At 49.1% G+C, this 19,939-nt stretch overlaps 1 protein-coding gene across 1 annotated transcript; it reads left to right on the plus strand.

Moving 5' to 3' along the window:
* The first annotated feature begins 14 nt into the window (after positions 1 to 14).
* Positions 15 to 18,523, plus strand: LOC136057875 (GRAM domain-containing protein 2A-like). Its single transcript, XM_065750919.1, is given in 13 exon segments — positions 15 to 118; positions 13,057 to 13,234; positions 14,620 to 14,635; positions 14,638 to 14,691; positions 14,783 to 14,886; positions 15,620 to 15,718; positions 16,462 to 16,533; positions 17,400 to 17,462; positions 18,007 to 18,104; positions 18,106 to 18,155; positions 18,241 to 18,337; positions 18,411 to 18,432; positions 18,434 to 18,523. Coding segments are annotated over 13 exon segments (1,047 nt in total).
* Positions 18,524 to 19,939: the final 1,416 nt, after the last annotated feature.

A 19,939-nucleotide genomic window follows, 5' to 3' on the forward strand; every position in this document is an offset into this window, starting at 1 on the left:
TGAGGAGCCCGGTGATGGGGGCCTTCATCACCTGTGCACAGACAGGCTGTGGTTGCAGGTTCAAATTTCCCTGTGCCTCTGAGGGTGAATGTGTCACCCAGTACATTCACGGGTACAGGTAAGGGCTGCCAGGCCACATCTGTGAGCATCCAACCCCTGCTGTCAGCACCAGCCAAAGAAGTTCATGCACCAGCATGCCCTGCGCTGCTGGCACTGTTTGGGCTGCATTCAGGATGCTTGGGATCAAAACCATACTGAAACTAGGGGAAGTGTGGCCATTGAGTGTCATGTATTTTAATGCCGAGCAGGAATCAGGGCACTGTTTCCAGGCTGCCTGCCCCAGCCGGGCACCACTAAGTCAGCAGCAGGCTTTTAAAATAAATGGAGCATCACGGGGTGAACAGTTTCAATTATAATGATCATTTGTTTACTGCTGCCACGTTTTGTGGCTTCATCCTTGGTTCCCAGGAAATATTTCAGTGGATTATGCAGTACTGATATTTTAAAGCTAAAGAAGAGTTGGTGTTGGGTATACATGCGGGGTTATGGCAGCATCAGACCATAAGCTTATAAGCTCATTTAGAAAGATATGTTTTTCCGTGTGGGACCTGTTACGTAAGGATTTGTGATGGTGATAAACTGCATATGTGGCAGTGACTGCTAACATGTAACAGGTGGGGTTAAATTCTTCCACATCAGAGTTCAGAGGCGGTTTCTGATATGGGAAAATACACTCGTTGTAAATGTAAGATAATTTCAGTAAAGGAACAGTAATTATTCTCATATGTTCCTAGATGCAGCTGCCGCTACGTAAGGATATCTGTCACACAGGTCAATTAGAAAAGAAAAACTGGAAGATCTTTGCTGATAACTTGGTTCCCGTTTGGTTTTGTGTTTTCGTTTGTAAGGAATTTGGATGATTTGTTTTTATTTTGCTTTGTTTTCTTTTATTGTTGTCTTTTTTCATACACAGCTGTTGTGATGTTGAGGTTCTGGTTGCTTAGTGGGCAACAAGAAATACCAAGTGGAGCCCAAAGAAGTAGCATCCAGACAAGGCAATTAAATGTGGAGTGTATGCTTATTCATTTATTTCACATGGGGCGTTACTTTTCCACTTAAAGAGTGGAAAGCCCTTACTGTCATCTGACTTCTGCAGACCTTTGAAATGAAGCTACGTGAAGCACAAACCTTCACTAAAGTTAAGATTCGTGGTACCCCACCCAACCCTTGTCTGAGCAGTTTGCACTGACTAGGCAAGTGCAAGATGAGCTAAAAAAGAGGAAATTGCCACCAGACTCCATTGTGGAGCACGGCTGTACTTCCCAGAGGAACACTGGCAGCCAGGCAGCAGGTGATGCCTTCTGGGTCCATCCCACCAGAAACAGCCCTGTCCCCAGCGCAGAGGCTGCTAGGGTGGGATGCATGGAGCCCACACACATAAAAATCCATCTTTTGTAGGATGTGGTCTTTTCCCATATTGTATTTTCTGTCTGTAGGGGAAAAGAGTGTAAAAAATAGTCTGCATAAAAGATTAGAAAAAAAAAATTAATCGTCTTGAAAGCAAACTGTGAAAACATGCTTATTTCCCCTCTGCACCCCCTCTCTTTGTAGATAATCCCCATGTCTACATTTTGCTATTAAAAACACAAAGGAAGTGAACAAGACTTCCACAAAAGAGTGTTCATCCTTCAGTAATTCCTGACATTCGTAGCGGATTTGAAATGCCTGTCTTTCAACAATAATGCAGTGTTCTTCACATTGGTGCCTGAGGACAAAGAAATGCCTGCATTTTTTACTGACGGATTAAGTGCTGCAAAACGAGCTGTTGTTAACTGTGGTGGTGAACAGCTTCTGTCTGGTGGTTTGCCCTTATTTAAACTTAAAGCTGACCCATCTTGGGCAGCAGCTGAGTTGCAACATGGTCAGTACTTGTTAAACAGATCACCAATGGGAGAGGATTGGAAGAGGCTCATTGCTTCCAGCAGTACTGCTCTTTGTGTTTTCTCTGAACTACCATTCCCTCTGTAGTTTGTCGATGGGATAGTACTCCTTCAGCTGTCATTTGTTCATTTTTTTCCATCCGAGTGTCTGACCACTGTCCATGATTCATTTTCAGTTCAATGCAAGTTCTGGGGGATGCTATAAAGAAGCCTCCCATTCATAGGAGAAGGTACACAGCCAGCTAACGTGACTAACCATTTTGTGTTTGAATGCCTACTAACTCCGTATGTCACTTAGTGAACCTGGAGTTCGTACCTCTGAAACAGTCGTGCTAGGGTAGTGCATCCCGCTTGGCTGCTTTTCCCTCTCCAGCCTGACCCTGGGCACAAGCTCAAGCCGCTCACTCCAGAGCTTGGAGCAGTCTCAGACACAGGCTTTGGCGTGTGTCAGGTTGGGATTGTATGACAATGATCATTTACCTGCAAGCACAGGCATAGCTTGTTCCTAGAGCACAGGAGAGCTGTGTGCCAGGACTTGCAGGGGGAGCACCTGCTGAAGTGATGCACCGAAACCATCTCAGAGTCACAGATTACTCTGCAGGTCTGCAGCTGCTTAAATTACATGGCTTTGATATTGCACTTTTGCTGCTCTTTAAAACCACCTCCCTGACAAATAGAAAGTGTATTTTTTTTCTTTTCTTCCGTGGGTTGTTCTGGTTTTCTTCTGCATAGCAAACTTTCAATTCCACATCCACGGTGCAGATACATACTTTCACTCACGTAACCTTCCAGCTGCCAATTCACATACAAAACAGGCTGCTTCATTTCTGACTCAGCAGCTGTGTGGACTGTCCACATTTCTACATCTTTAGGTTCCAGGAAAGGAGATATTTAACCACTCCCCTTGAGCAGTTCAGCCTTTTCTGCTCTCCCCCACCCTGCAGCAGGTTAGCTGAGGACCTCTCTTCCCATGACACAGCTGTGGTTACCTGACATGCATGTTAGATGTGTGTTTAAACAAACTGCCAAATCTCCACATGTGGGAGAAATGTGACGAGGGCCTTACCATGCATCAGCATAAACGAAGCTGCTGTGCAGTTCAGGAGAGGGCTCTTGCAGGAAAGGCACAAGAAAGAGCATGGTTTTTTGCTTCTAAGAAGCCACTTTATTTGCATGACACTGCTCTGGAGGAAGCACTCATCTTGTCAGTTCATGCAAATGAACACCTCTTTAGTAGTCACTATTGGTACTATTACAGCTCCCACAGAGTCATAATATTCTGAAATCCTGAGCTTACACACAAAGAAAATGTCTCAAACAGGCAACCCAAAATATTTAGTAAAATCTGAATATGTCCTGATGTTCTTTCAGAAGCATTCTCTTTCCTTTTCTTCCTTCCCAGCCATTTTGGTCCTATCCTCTCTCACACCAGTTACAGAGCAGCAGCCTGAAACTAATTCCAGCAGTTCTCACACGAGGCTGTTTTCTATAATTGCTCTCCTCTTCCCCAAATCTTTTTCTGTGAAGGCTTTTTGCGTGCTATGCAATGATCTTGTGCAGTTTTGATGGTGTTGCCAGCAGATTGCGAGTGGCTCACCAGCAAGATTGTAATTCTGGAAGACTGCTTTCCAGAGCCCTTGCCAAAAGGTCTTTATCCCTCTCGGAGATGTCGCACCACTTCCCAGCTTCCTCTTGCATGCATTCACAGCTCCCATCCCTCCTGTCTTCTGCCTTCCTTCCCTGCAGTTTTAGCATCTTGTAAAGTGCACTGTCTGGTGTAAATGTTGCACGTCATTAGAGAGTAAAGTTGTCTACTCTTCCATTTGTAAGCAGTCACAAACTTCTGACTTCTGCAAACAGGTCAGTGAAAGGAAGTCAACGCGAGCACAGCTCCAGGGGTCCACCCAGCCCAGCAGTATTGTAGCCATGAGCTGGTGGCTGGGGGGAGCAAGAAGAGGGAAAGCATTGATGATGTCTTCCTTGGGATGTTTGCTCAGCCTTCAGCTAGTTTCCTCTGGGTGGGTTTTACTGACCCAGCTGAGGGCTGGACATGGGCCTCAAAGTGCAGACTGAGGTTGATGGTGGAAAATGATTTGCTGTGGCCATGAGGATGTGTTTCTCTTAAGTATCTAGCTACATCCAATTTATCCCTCATTTATACCTCCCTTTGCCACCTTGGTGTAGCTAAATCATGAAAAAATACTCAAAATATTGGTATATGATGGGAAGGTCTTCATAAAGAGCACTTATGGTACTGAGCTGAGAGCTTCTAGGGTAAGCACCCAGAGCTTTGGGTTGCAAAGCACAGGTACTTCAGATGCATCTTCCCCAGTTAACATCCTTAATAAAGCAAGTAGCAATTATCTGAATTCCAACACTGAATATCAACCATAAACGCTTCCGAAATGTTTCCAGTGTTGTACTGTGTGTGGGAGCAATGCAAGAACTTGACAAGCAACAGATGCAGCCAGTGGCTTTAAACCCTCCTTTGTGCCATTTGAGGTTTCTGCCACTCACAAACCCTGACTGAGGGACACTTAGACCTTTGTGCTGCCCACTCTGTAGGCTCCAGGCTTGGATCAGAGCATGCTCTGGCCACGTCCTCTCCATGCATGGCCTACAGGGAAGGGCTGGGAGCAGGACTGGTGCAGCACTGCTTTGGCAGACCTGTGCTGATGCAAAATTCCCTTCACACTTGACGTTTCCTGGACAGCCTTTCTGGTATTCAGATGTCTTTTATATGCCATAGCTGACAAGAGGATTGATTTCTCTGTATTTGCAAAACCTAAAATACCAAAAAATTGCAAAACCGAAAAAAATAACAAAAGCGGTGTTTAAAATGACAACCAAAATATTTGCATCCTGTATTTGCACTGCTTATGCCTTTCCTGGTGCAACTTGGGATTCTTTTGGGGTATGAGATCTGAAAGGTTTTCTAGTCAAAGCACTCCTTGAAGAAGCCTGCTTTGAATGAATCCCAAGTTAGCAGCAGAACAAGCCTGTTTTTCCTTCCGGCCTCTTCCACTGACTTGCTGTGCAGCTTTTCAGAATGTAACTTCCCTTTCTTATTTTTTCCCAAGCATAGCCCGAAGTGATTAATTCTTGTGAGGAGGAGACGTGAGTGACTAAATATTTGTAAGGGGCTCTCTTCCTGATTGTGGTGTGAGAGGTACCAGACAATACTAATCCTTACTAACACAGTGGCTGTGAGATCACGTACGCAGAGATGACTTTGCTGTGTCTCAGCCATGTGTTCCCAAAAGCATCTCTCCTCAGCAGGAGCCATTTCTCCAATCTGCTGTATGCTGGCAGGTGGGATGGGTGTGAGGGAAGCACAGGCTGCCCCACTTCCTGTTGGGTGTGTTCTCACAGCCACAAGCCTACATTAAGGACTGCATTATTTCTGAGGGTTTGGGGGTTTTTTTGTGTGTGCGTTTGTTTTCATTTTGAGATATTCAGGAAAGAATATTTTAACAACCTGTGCCGTAACAAGCCAATAGTCACAGCCCTTCTCCTTTCTTTGCCTCTTCCGATGTTCCTAGTTTGAGCTGGTGTCCCTCTGGTGTGCAGTTCGCTGCCATGGGTCGTGACTTTAATTGTAGAAGGTATGGTATAAATAAATGTGCTGCAGCAGTGACTGAGTGCTGCAAAAACTGTGCTGTCAGCTTGTTGTGTGTTGCCTCTTCCTCTGCTGCTCTGGCTGAAGCGTGCACGTGTCTTGTTTGCTTCGCCTGCTTTTTCAGCAGTGAGCTGTGGTAATGGGTGTCCTGATGACACTTCACCCTATGGGTGAAGGTGGTGGCTGCTTTTCATTGGCTTTGGGTGTTTGAGAAACTGTGCTTTTGGTTGGAGCCTTTGGGGCACCGTGACTTTAAGGCACTTTCCAGTAGCAGCCACGGATGACCGTTAGAGACTGTGTACTGGACAGATGTGAGCAGCTGAAGTTCAGTACAGGTGTGCTCTCTGTACGTGGACAGCTGCTCTGTCTTCTTCTGATCACTGTATGTGGAAAGGAGTCTGATAGCCGCAGATGAAGATTTACAGAGTACTCACTGCTTGCTTCTGCAGAAATGAAAGGTCAGACTCATGGTTGCTGGTCAAGTCTTGACAGGATACCATGCTTGAACAACTGGCAGCTCTTGTTGGTTGTGGGTAGAGCTATTGAAACTCTGAAGACTAGATATTGAAAAATAAGTTAATCTGTTCTTCATGTTATTAAACTAATTCTGTTTAATTATGTACTAACAATTACAGAGCAGTATTACCAAATGATAATTATTTTATGGGCTAATATTTTCAGTTTTGAACAGAGTTCTTTGGGTTACAACTGTGTTTTTTTCTTTACTCTGTAATACCATTATCTTGGGGTAGAAGAAAAAATGTTCCTGGGGCCTAAAAAATTGATATGAAAGGGACTCATTTCTCTTTGCAGGTGCTTTAGGATAAGCTTTATAGTGCCTGCTATTGATACGCGTTGTTGATCCAAATCGTTCTAAAGCAGATTAGATGGTAAATGCCTCATCCATCCTTCTTTCTCATTAATCAACAAGAAGGAAGTCCTAAAAGTTTCAATAAATTTTCTTTCTCAAGGTTTATGGCATTTTTGGCTTTGAAGTTGCATATTCATCAATATGATTCAAAACGAATGAAGAAAATGAATCATTACTATGCAAGTCTACCTGAATGTAAAGCTTCTCTGCTTGTTCAACTCATCTATGCAATCTGTAGTGTGTTTTCCCTTTCGTATGTTGGTGCTTGTTGTTTTTTGCCCACTTTGATGTCATTACATTTTGGTACCTTATGACTATTTTTTGTTGGTAGGCAAAGATTGCCTTAAAAAATAATCCACATTATGTCACTTGCTCATATTGATGTTCTGTGTACCCAAGCTGGACTACATACCCAGGGTAGATCTTGCTTCTGGCTAGCAGGGTTTGTGCACATGAGGTCAAACATTGGTCATGGAGGTGTGCAAGGAGGTGAATGTGCAGAGCATCCTCATTAAGCCCAAATGGCAGTGGGCTTATCAGTATTGGCATGAGGAGCACAAGGGTTAGAGGCAGAATACAGGGATTAAGAAAGATCAGATGGAAATAGTCACATTTTTAAATGTAATTGTTTTGTGTAGATGAAAGGAGAGTGTATTAGCTTTGTTCTCTGTAGATGTCACTTGTCTGCAGGTGCCGTCTCTACAGAGACTGGCCAAACCTTTTATAGGTACCATGTTCTGCAAGCTGAAGTGTTATGGTTTTGTGATTTTTGTTGTATTGTTGATATTCCACATCATAACATCATGTGGAGTATTGGGAGTTAAGGAGTTAATGCTCCAGCTCTGTGGATCATCGATAGTTCTGGGTGTACCTGTCTCAGAAGAGAACCACATTCCCCAGAGGACTTTGCGATGCTTTGCATTTTTACATATTTCCGCCCAGAGGGAAAGATAAAAACTGTCTGTGGTCACGGGACCCTCTCTTCCCTTTGGGACCGAGCTCGGCAGTGGGTGTTTGTTGCAGCCGTCCGCCTTCAGCGTTAGCGTAAGGCCTTCGGTTTATCGGACACTCTCTCTCTTGCTCATTTTATTTGATCCATTTGCCTCAATTCCAATTATATTATATTATATTGTGTTATTTTTCCTTTCTGATATCTATTTAGTAAATTAGCTTTCCTCCTCAGATAGTTGCCGCTGTTTTGTTCCTAGGCCCATCTCCCTTCTCCTTTTTCCCTTTCCCCTTTCCCCTTCCCCGGGGTGTGGGCCCGTGGGTCCCCTGCCTCAATTGTCACGGCACCGGGTCAAACTGTCCCGCAAACCGGTGACATTTTTGGCGCCCAACGTCGGGCAAAACTAGCTGCCTTGGCCGGACAGAGACATACTTTTAGAGTGAATCTCTGTCTTTTGTTAGGAAGCTTATCTGTACTGCAGGTCCTGTACGGCAAAACACAACCTTGAAGTCCAGGCGTACTGCCAGTTCTTCTGGGATATTTGTAAACTTTTTGGGTGCTGCCGGCTTGTTTGAGTAAAAGGAAAAAAAAATGTTTTTACTGTTTCTGTTAAAACTGCCCTTACAGGGATTGTATTTCATTGCTTTTTCCCTTTTAATGCTCAAAACGTATTGGAATTTGGTTAAGCTTGCCAGTCTGATCTATGGAGCCTGGTCCCTATATGACAAACTAAAAGCAGTGATGGAGACACCTACCAAATACCTGGGCACCCCGGCTAATGTAACAAACGATACCATGTTAACAAACCAAACAATATTTGAATGGGTGTCCAGGTTCTCCTCTCAGTTCCTTATGAATTTTCAAGATTACAGCTTAGGGACTATGTTAGCATTTGGGATATTAGTCCAAAAATTTCCGCCATCACACGCTTCCATTTCAGCCATATCAAGGTTAGAAGTACAGATGGAAGACGTGTTAGAGAAAGTATCCCGACTGATTGATAGGGTTGAAAAGATTGCAGCTTTCAGAAGCAAACGTCGTCCTGCTCGAGCAAATGACAGCACTAACTTCATGTCACGTGCGGCTCTGTGGAGTTACTTACGTGAAAATGGAGAAGATATGAAGGAATGGCATCAAAAACCCACCCCTGCACTGCGAGCACGGGTGAGAGAATTACAACACAGACCAACGACCAGTGAAGTTGTTCCTGTCACTACAGGTAACCAATAGAGGGGCCCTGCCCTCAGCCAGAGGAGGGAGAGGGATAATAGAGTGTATTGGACTGTGTGGATTCGGTGGCCTGGCACATCAGAACCACAAAAATATGAGGCACTGGTGGATACTGGTGCACAGTGTACTCTGATTCCCTCGAGTTATAAAGGGACAGAAGTGATCCATATCTCTGGAGTGACTGGGGGCTCTCAGGAATTGTCTGTGTTGGAGGCAGAAATAAGCCTCACCGGTAAAACCTGGCAGAAGCATCCCATAGTGACTGGACAGGGGGCTCCATGCATACTCGATATTGACTATCTCAGAAGGGGACATTTCAAGGATCCCAAGGGATACCGATGGGCTTTTGGAGTAGCTGCTGTAGATGCATACAACATTCAGCAGCTGTCTCTTTTACCTAGCCTGTCAGAAGATCCATCTGTTGTGGGGGTACTGAAAGTGAAAGAGCAGCAGGAACCTATCGCTACAAAAACAGTGCACAGACGGCACAACCGCACCAACAGGGATTCCTTGCTCCCCATTCATAACTTGATCCATCAGCTAGAGAGCCAGGGAGTGATCAGCAAGACTCACTCACCTTTTAACAGCCCCATATGGCCGGTGCGTAAAGCCAGTGGAGAATGGAGGCTGACGGTAGATTACCGTGGCCTGAATGAAGTCACACCCCCACTGAGTGCAGCTGTGCCAGATATGTTGGAGCTGCAGTATGAACTGGAGTCAAAAGCAGCCAAGTGGTATGCCACCATTGACATTGCCAATGCATTCTTTTCTATTCCTTTGGCCACAGAGTGCAGACCACAGTTTGCTTTCACGTGGAGGGGCATTCAGTACACCTGGAACCGTTTGCCCCAGGGGTGGAAACACAGCTCAACCATTTGCCATGGGTTGGTCCAAACTGCATTGGAGCAGGGTGGTGCTCCTGAGCACCTCCAGTACATTGATGACATTGTTGTGTGGGGCAATACAGCAGAGGAAGTCTTTGAGAAAGGAGAGCAGATTATCCAAATTCTCCTACGAGCTGGCTTTGCTATCAAGCGAAGCAAAGTGAAAGGGCCTGCACAAGAAATTCAGTTCCTAGGTATAAAGTGGCAAGATGGACGTCGTCACATCCCAACAGATGTGATTGACAAAATTACTGCCATGTCTCCACCCACCAGTAAGACAGAAACCCAAGCTTTTCTGGGTGTAGTGGGCTTTTGGAGAATGCATGTTCCAAACTACAGCCTCATTGTGAGCCCTCTCTATTGGGTGACGCGGAAGAAGAATGATTTTGTGTGGGGCCCTGAGTAGCAGCAGGCTTTTAAGCAAATTAAGCAGGAAATAGCCCGTGCCGTGGCCCTGGGGCCAGTGCGGACGGGACAGGATGTAAAGAACATCCTCTATACTGCTGCTGGAAAGGAAGGTCCCACTTGGAGTCTGTGGCAAAGAGCCTCTGGGGAGACCCGAGGCCGACCCCTTGGATTCTGGAGTCGGGTGTACAGGGGGTCTGAGGAGCGCTACACTCCAACTGAGAAGGATATCTTAGCCGCGTACGAGGGGGTTCGAGTTGCTTCTGAAGTAATCGGTACTGAAACGCAGCTCCTCCTGGCACCTCGACTGCCAGTGCTGAGCTGGATGTTTAAAGGGACAGCTCCCTCTACCCATCATGCTACTGATGCCACTTGGAGTAAGTGGACTGCACTGATTACACAGCGAGCTCGGATGGGGAACCTCAACCGTCCAGGAATCCTGGAGGTGATCATGGACTGGCCTGAAGGTAAAAAGTTTGGAACAACAACAGCAGAGGAGGTGTCACATGCTAAGAAGCCCCACCATATAATGAACTACCAGACAAGGAAAAGAGATATGCCCTGTTCACAGATGGATCCTGACGCATTGTGGGTAAGCACCGCAGATGGAAATCTGCTGTGTGGAGCCCCACACGACGAGTTGCAGAGGCCACTGAAGGAGAAGGAGAATCAAGTCAGTTTGCAGAGGTAAAGGCTGTCCAGCTGGCCTTAGATATTGCTGAATGAGAGAGGTGGCCAGTGCTTTATCTTTATACTGACTCATGGATGGTGGCAAATGCTTTATGGGGGTGGTTACAGCAGTGGGAACAAAATAGTTGGCAACAGAGGGGTAAACCTATTTGGGCTGCTGAACTGTGGAAAAACATTGCTGCCCGAATAAAGAATATGGTTATAAAGGTGCGCCATGTAGATGCTCATGTTCCTAAGAGCCGGGCAACTGAAGAACAACAAAATAACCATCAGGTAGATCGAGCTGCCAAAGTTAAGGTGGCTCAAGCAGACTTGGACTGGCAACACAAGAGTGAATTATTTCTAGCTCGGTGGGCCCATGAGACCTCGGGCCGTCAAGGAAGAGATGCAACATATAAGTGGGCTAGAGACCGAGAGGTGGACTTAACTATGGATGCCATTGCACAGGATATCCATGACTGTGATACGTGCACCACAATTAAACAAGCCAAGAGGATGAAACCTCTTTGGGAGGAAGGGCAATGGCAAAAGTATAAATACGGGGAGGCGTGGCAGGTTGATTATATCACCTTGCCACGATCTCGCAGTGGTAAGCGTTATGTGCTCACCATGGTGGAGGCAACTACTGGGTGGCTTGAAACATATGCAGTACCCCATGCTACCGCCCGGAACACCATCTTAGGGTTCGAGAAACAAGTCCTGTGGCGACATGGCACTCCAGAGAGAATTGAGTCTGATAATGGAACTCATTTCAAAAATTCTCTTGTAAATACTTGGGCCAAAGATCATGGCATCGAGTGGATTTATCATATCCCCTATCATGCACCAGCTTCTGGTAAAATTGAAAGGTACAATGGGTTGTTAAAAACAATGTTGAAAGCAATGGGTGGTGGAACATTTAAGCACTGGGAGAAGAATTTGTCAGAAGCCACCTGGTTGGTCAACACCAGAGGATCCATCAATCGCGATGGTCCTGCCCAATCCAGATCTCTACCTACTGTAGAGGGAGATAAGGTCCCTGTAGTACATGTGAAGAACATGTTGGGAAAAGCAGTTTGGGTTCTTCCAGCTTCTGAAGAGGGCAAACCTCTCCGTGGAACTGTTTTTGCTCAGGGACCTGGGTCTACCTGGTGGGTGATGCAGAAGAATGGGGATGTTCAATGTGTACCACAAGGGAATTTGATGTGGGGAGAGCGCCCTCAGTAATTCTATTACTATGTATATATGTATATATGTATATGTGTATATATGTATGTTGTATGTGTTTGTATTTAATGCTTGTTAATCATTGTTTCTTTGTATATATTTTAAGCATGATGTAATGATGTTGAATAAGGAGTGGAATTTTATGGTTTTGTGATTTTTGTTGTATTGTTGATATTCCACATCATAACATCATGTGGAGTATTGGGAGTTAAGGAGTTAATGCTCCAGCTCTGTGAATCATCGATAGTTCTGGGTGTACCTGTCTCAGAAGAGAACCACATTCCCCAGAGGACTTTGCGATGCTTTGCATTTTTACATATTTCCGCCCAGAGGGAAAGATAAAAACTGTCTGTGGTCATGGGACCCTCTCTTCCCTTCGGGACCGAGCTCGGCAGTGAGTGTTTGTTGCAGCCATCCGCCTTCAGCGTTAGCATAAGGCCTTCGGTTTATCGGACACTCTCTCTTGCTCATTTTATTTGATCCATTTGCCTCAATTCCAATTATATTATATTATATTGTGTTATTTTTCCTTTCTGATATCTATTTAGTAAATTAGCTTTCCTCCTCAGATAGTTGCCGCTGTTTTGTTCCTAGGCCCATCTCCCTTCTCCTTTTTCCCTTTCTCCTTTCCCCTTCCCCGGGGTGTGGGCCCGTGGGTCCCCTGCCTCAATTGTCACGGCACTGGGTCAAACTGTCCCGCAAACCGGTGACATGAAGATTGGTGTTTTCAGTATTTCTGAGTGATTCTGTCTGGCTCCATTGGTCAGAGCTAGCTTCATCAGCTAATGGTAAAGCAACACTGATGGAGATGTTTATTGAATTTATGAAAAAAGAGAGGGGGAAAACAGGAATTAAAGGAAAAAAAAAGACAGCTTTGGCAGAAAGGCATTGTTGGCACCAAAGCTTTGTGGAGTGGCAAGTACTAAATGGATTCAGAGGATATATCTGCTAAGATGAATGTTACGTGCAGCCCAGGAGGGAGGGTGGTGGTCTGGGACAGATAGTGTCGTGTTATACATCTTGTCTCACACAAGATTCTGCTGTTCCTTCTGAATATAATGCAAATATAAATCTCTCCCCCAGTGACTGCACTTGTTTGTTGAGGAATGCACTTGTATGCTGAGGAATGGCATCAGCATATCTCTGAGTGGTACAGCTAGTGACTGCATTCTGGTTTACTGTCAGAAGTATTGTGTGCTGTTTCGCACTGGTCACTGAGAGCTCATCAAGACCTAACCTGCATGGTTTCTCTTCCATTACAGCTTGGAAGGCCTTGCTGGAGACTCTGATGACAACAAGAAGCCCTCTGCAAACTTGGAGGCTGCTTCTTATGGCGCCAAGGACCTTCCACAGAGCCAGCTCACCAGCAACCAGGGCAGCTCCCTGATCTTGCTCACTGAAGACCCTGAGCAAGGGGAAGTCAGAGAATATGGTCACCAGGTAAAGCTGTCCACCCAGGACTGCATTTCTTGGAAACTCTACGTCTACGTTTTAAAAGCCCTTTTTCAGAGTGACAGTGAAGGCTTCTACCCTGTGTGTGCAACGTCATCAGTCTTTCACAGCGATTACATTTAATTTAATTCAGTTAAACCGGTGGAGCCTGCGTGCTTCTTCGCGTTGTGCTCATGGTAAAGCTTTTCTCCTCGCCTGTGACCCCGAGCGATCTGGGAAGAGAAAGGACAGCTCTCCCCATTGGGCCAGCAGGCAAGCCAGTGCCAGCTGGCACGCAGCCATGTCCCCACGCAGCAGCACCCCAGGGCTCAGGGCTGCCCAGGCAGACCCACACTGACCCCGCTGCGTGCGCTCGGAGCATGGATGTGCAGGCATGGTGCCACCAAACCCTCTCCAGCTGATGTTGTGATGCAGGAGATCAGCCCAGTAATCTAGAGCCATGTCAAATGGGTGGACATCTGGAGCATGTCCTCCTGCAGCAAGGAGAGTGCTTGGGTGCAATGCACACCAGCATCCATGTGCACTGTGTGCCTGCAGCTGTGGGGCAGCGGGTTCTCAGGGCTGCCCCACTTCAGCTTGACTCTGTGCTTGGCAGGGAGCAGCTCCTTGTCCTGGAGCAGATATATTTAGCAAAATATTTTGTTGATTATTCAGTGGCATTTGGGAGGGCTGTGAGTGCCAGGCAGGCTGCCAGGGAGCTGGGTGCTTCTCCTGTTGTGATGGGGCTGGGGGCAGCTCAATGCCCCTGGAGCTCCGGGGTGATGGGGGTTGCCTGGGCCATCTCCAGGTGATGCTGAGCCTGATCCTCTTTGAGCCGTACTGATCTGGCAGCAAGGTGCGTGGTGTAGGGGTGACCTTGGTGCAGGGCTGTGCTGCATTTCTCCCTGCCCGCTGTCTCCCTTGGGTCTTTGCCTGGATTGCAACTGTGCCGTGAGCACCGGCAGAGGGGCAGGGGGCAAAAACCTTCCTGCGCAGCCTGGGAGGGCTCACTGAGCAGATTTAGTGCAGGTCACTGAGCTTCTGCTGCACTTTTGGCTTAAATCTATCATTTGTGGTGCACACTGCTGCCCACTGCTCCTGTCGTCGTGCAGCAAGGAGGGACTGCGACACAGACTGCCATGGCACGGCGCAACAGGCACAAAGCAAGTGTGGCACTGCTCCATGGGGCAGAAGGGAGAAACGTTTGTCAGCAGCCTAACTGCTGTGCTGGAGAGCGAGCAGAGGCTCAGCAGCTCTTTGGATAGCTTTTAGCTATCAGTGGGAATAATTGTTTGCGGGACTGTCCTGAGCCGCGTGCTGCTGGATGCTGGTCTCCTCTCCCCACTGCTCCTGTCTCTTCCTCCTCCTCACTGCTTTGCTCTGCTCCCTTGCAGGCTGCCAGCAAGTACAACCCCAGTACCACAAGCTGTTCAAGGACATCCTGACGGAGGAGAGCGTGCTGAAAGGTGGGCGGTGCGGTGCGGAGTGGGGCGGTGCGGGACGTTGTGCAGCGGGAGGCACAGGGCCGCCGCATTCTGACACCGCTCTGCTCTGCAGTCTACTCCTGTGCACTGCAGAGGGACATCCTCATCCAGGGGTGGCTTTACATCTCCCCCACCTGGATCTGCTTTTATGCCAACCTCTTTGGGAAGAACATCAAGGTGACGCGGTGCCTGGGTGCAGCCCTCCTCCCATGTCCACTGCCCCATCCTAAAGAACCCCCTCTGCAGCATGCCTCTCCCTCCCCACATGCCACTGATGTTCCCCTTCAGTGCTTTGCACTGAATGTGGCTGTGCCTGTTCCTCAGGTGTCCTGCAGGCTCTGCCTGGGAGAGCCAAAAACTGCTTTGGTGCAGAATTTCCCCAGGCAGAACCTGGTGTGAAGGGAGATGAAAGGTTCCAGAAGATTCTGGAGGGGGTGTGAATCTCTTTTGGCTCTTCTGCCTGATTTACACTGACGCTCCCCACTTATGTTGTGGTTGACGGGGACCTTTGAGGGAAGCGACTTCCTTTCAAGCTGGGCTGAAGAACTGCATTATTTATGTCGGCAGCTTGAAACAAATCTATCTGCAGAGGCATGGCACATCGCTCGCTGTGCTGAGCAAACTGTGGTTCTGCAGATTGCATCCTTCCTGCTTCTTAACTGTGGCCCTACTTGCAGGAGCTCTCTCAGTGAGCTTTTGGGACGCACTGTGTTTGTGTTGGACAGTGGTTTCCCTGTGTCCTCGCTGTTTTGATCAGGCAGAAACTGACTCCAAGCTGAGATTAACGTTGGGGGGTTGCCATGACCTTTAATGAAAACAAAGCAGTCTCTGGGAAACAGCAGCTCCCCACGTAACTCGCCACTCCCTGCCTTCCCAAAGTGATCACACGCCCCGTGTGCTTCGCCTGCAGGTCATGATCCTGGTGGTCTCTGCGCAGCTCATCAAGAAGCACAAGACAGCACGGCTGCTGCCCAACAGGTTGGCCATCACCACCACCGCCGGCAGGAAGGTACTGTGGCCTCAGCGCCTTCCGTCCTGCCGGGATGCTGGGGAACTGAGCTCGGCTTTGTGCTGGCAGCTGGCCAGGGCAAACGCGGAGTTCTGCTTTTGTTTCTGAATTTCACTTTGTTTCTGCCTGAAGCAAACACTGAGTGAAACTCGTCTGAGCTCAGCCAATCCCTGCCAGGCTCAGATAAACCTTTAAACTTCTTACGGCTGAGGAGGGGATAGGGTTCAGGGCACAGTTAGGCTGGCGCAGAACTCAGTTAATGGGCTGAGTGTGAGCTGTGGCCGAGCTGTTAATATGCACTGCTCGTTGCCTGCTGAAATGTGCTGACGTAGCCCTGCTGGGTGCCCTGTGCCTGCTCCTGGCAGTGCTCTGTGGTGGCACCATGGCACAACACGGGCTCTGGGCCGCTCAGCCTGGCTGCCCCTTTGCAGCCCTTCTATACTGCTGAGGTGATGTGAGCTGCTGTCCCTGGGATCCTTCCAGTCACTTTGGGTGCAGCTCAGAGCAACAGGGAACAAAACTGGCCCTGAAAAAATCTGCCCCAATCTTGAACAGGCTGAGAAAATAGAAATGGGGAGCTGAGCAGGGAGGTGGTTTGGGGAGGGGACGTCTCTGCCTGCCCTGCAGATAGGGAACTGGTGCTTAAAAACTCCTGGGCACACTGGGCCATTTTCTGGTCTGTAGGAAGGACTGAGCTCAGTGCGGGGGAAAGCCCCTCCCAGCGTCCTCTCTCCCGCTTACAGTACATCTTTGTGTCACTGATCTCTCGTGACAGCGTGTACGACGTGCTGCGGAGGGTCTGCACACACCTGCAGGTACTGTGCTGCGCTCAGCATCCATCCTGCTCTGCCTGTTTTCCATCCCAATGTCCCGCTGGCTGTTTCTTGCTTTGGGGCATGCTGTTGAACATCACAGGGCCAGTCCTGCCCTCAGCATCCCAGTAGGACATGACTTGTCCCTGTTCCTGGCGTGTCACACAGTGTCCTGTCCTTGTGACCTGTTGTAGGTCATGGATGAGTGGGGCAGAGCCCTTGGAGTTCCTGTGCTCACCCTCACAGGGTGTGGAGAGGCAGTGTTTATAATCTGGTGGCTCTTCCTGTTCCACCACTATGTGCATTGCTGACTTTCCCCCAGATCTCCTTACCCTTGTAGGGGGAAAAATGCCACAAAGTAAAAATTAGAATTAAAAAGCCTGACTTGGGGAGGAAACCCATTGTTCCTCAGGCTGGAGCTGAGAGGTGCTAGGAGCTCTCCTTCTGCCTTTGAAACACGTGGGAAGTGGTGCTGGAGCCGCTCCCACCCACTCCACTATTCCTGTTTTCCTTCTCCACGGTTCACCCCCTTTGCATTGTGTAGGGCTTGTTGTGAAATGGGAAGCAGCCCTGTCAGATCACAGAACTGCTTGGGTTAGAAGGGACATTAAAGGCCATCAGTGCAACCCCCTGCAATGAACAGGGACAGCCACAGCTCCATCGGGTGCTCAGAACTCCTCAGTCTGACCTGGGTGTCTGCAGGGATGGGGCACCACTGCCTCTCTGGGCATCCTGTGCCAGGCTGCAAGCATTAAAGCAGCTCCTTTGCATAACATCACACTGGTTGTAAACCTCAGAATCTAAATCTGTAGCTCCCGTTGGAGCGAGAAGATGGAAGGCAGTTTAATCCTGTCTTGTTCTCCCTCCAGGTTTCAAGTAAGAAGAGCCTGAGCCTGAAGAAGCTGACAGAGGAGCCCGATGCCGTGTCCCCGGTAAGGGTTGGGCACTTTGCTGGCAGAGGGCTCTGTTGTGATGCTTTGAAAGCAAAGGCCATAGTGTGGGAGGTGTGCAGTCGGTGCAGCACTGCCAGCCGCTCCCCGGGCTCGCTGATGGATGCTTCTGATCCGTGTGCAGAGTGCTTCCTGGCTCTCGCTGCGGCCTCCCAGTTTGATGCAGTTCACAACTGCCAGCACTGATAGCACGCTGAGCATGCGACTGAATCAGCCAAAAGAAAGCGAAAAAAGCCCACTTGTTCAGTTGTGGCTGATGCTCGGGGAGCTGCTGCAGCTGGTGCTGGTCCCAGCACGTGGCACAGGGGTGCTTACAGCATCGCTGAGCCACCGCAGTGTCTTGCTACCATGGGGTCTGGGCAGTTGGCATTGGACCCCTGCACTTTGGAGCATGGCCAGTGACAGTGACCACAGAATAGGCTATGTGGGCTCTCCTGCTTCAACACGTGCAAGGAGAGAGCATTCTCGTGGGTTGGGGCATGCCTGGAGGTGTCTGGTAGCACTGCTCAACCCGGGATCCTTGCAGGAGGTGATTGTCCCCGAGGGCAAGTGGAGGAAGGTGTCCCCTGCCTCGCTGTCCCTGTCCCTGCCTGATGCCGACTACCAGTGTATCCACCAGACCTCTTGGCCTCAGTGCCAAGGAGAGCTTCACCTCCGAGGAGCCCCTGGCCTCAGGTGAGGGCTGTGCCTGTGTGGGGATGTTGGGCAGGAGCACGCTGGGCAGGAAGAGCTGCCCATGCTGACTCTTCTCACCATGCAGAAAGTACAATAAATACAGAGGAGGAGCTGGCAGAGCAGGGCTGTGTGGCGGAGCTGAGACCCTCCGACTATCAGCTCCTCAAGATCTTCATCATGCTGTAAGTGTGCTGGGGGTGGTGGGACTGGGGATATGGGGCGCACACAAGCGTTGTGCCTGTTCCTACCGCCCAGAATCTGCCTGCTGGTAGTGTCTTTCCTCCTACCTGGCGTTCCGCATCTTCCGCTTGAAGCAGAAGCTCTGCTCTCTCAAGCAGAGCTACCTCTCCCGTGGGCACAGGAGGTGAGGGACCATTGGGGCAGCATGAGCCAGGGGATATTTTGAGAAAGAGCTGCTTTCCCCAGCCATTCACTCTTGCTCTCCTGCAGGTGACCACCACTTCAGCACCGGACGAGGACCAGGTGGTAGCACGTTGTGTACAGAGGCAGAAGGGCCAGAGCCGTCTTCCAGCTGAACTCTGCGACTTGCACGTGGCCTAGTGTCCCCTTGGCCGTAACATGGGACCAAACTCTCCTCTCCTGCTCCCTGCAGGATTGCCCCTGGCTTGTGGCCATGGCTGCCAACTCCCTGCCAACCCTTTTCCTCCACGGCACACAGGGGGACGATGGCTTGGGGGAACACAAGCCTCCCTTTAAGACTTGCTGCTAAAACAATCACTGGTTTGTACACCAGATGAGGGTTTTCTTTCACAGAGATGACCCGAGGCTCACTGTGAGCCCTGTGACACGTGGATGGGCCGCTTCTGCCCTGCATGAAGCTGGGGCAGGTGCAGCTGCACCATTCTGTTTGTCTTTCTATGACCCCCTCCTCCACCCAGACATTGCAGGGATGGGGGTGCCATGCTCTCCTGAGCCCCTCTGTCCTGGAGCAAAGGGGCACACAAAGCACTTTAGGGTCCTTCACAACGGGCGTCCTTGCTGGGGACCATGCCTGGGAATGGTGCTGGACCAAGGCTTCGTTAGCCCTGCTCGCCTCATTAAGATGTCTCAAAAGGCCTGGCTGAGAACGACCAGGGTCATGTTGTTTGTATGTGTGTCAGCCTTTGTCACTGCACACAGCCATTTGTTGGAACTCTTCCCTTGAGCTCACACGTCCGGCACCGCAACATGCTGGAGAGTTAGGGGATAGCCATGGGATTTCTCTGTTGTATTTTTCCTGGTTTTTTGGGAACTAAAAGTGCTGATGGGGCCAAATCCCTGAGCCCTGGGGAAGAGCTTGTTGCCCGGCTTGAGGCTGTGAACATATTTTAAATGATAATAAATAAATGATTTTTCTAGCAGTGCTGCGAGCATCCTGGTGTTGATGCCGGGGTTACAATGGGACAGTTGGTGCTCCTGTGTGCCTGGCTGTGTCCCCTCAGTGCACAGAGCGAGGATGTGGCTATGTGAGGCTTACCCTGGCTGAGTGCTGGGGCGGGTCCTGGCTGTCCCCACACCGTGGCTGGGAATGGTGGTGTCCCTTCAGGCAGATGTAGCAATCAGATCTGTGGACAAATCCTCCAGCGTTTGATGCAGCCAGGATAGATTCTGGGAGAAGCCGAGGCTGAAGATGCCAGGGAGGGATTCTACTCCAGGTGGCAGCAAAGGCTGCAGGATCGAAGCTGCGGCGGTGGCAGGGACCGCCTGGGGACAGCGGCAGAGGGAAGCGGGCTGAGCCTTCCTCCTCCTCGGGCGTCCCCGGCCCATGTCCGCTGCCAACATTA

Source organism: Cyrtonyx montezumae, unplaced genomic scaffold (assembly GCF_038088225.1).
Source record: "Cyrtonyx montezumae isolate F1298 unplaced genomic scaffold, pur_monq_1.0 scaffold_7, whole genome shotgun sequence".
In the NCBI taxonomy this organism is placed as follows: Eukaryota; Metazoa; Chordata; class Aves; order Galliformes; family Odontophoridae; genus Cyrtonyx; species Cyrtonyx montezumae.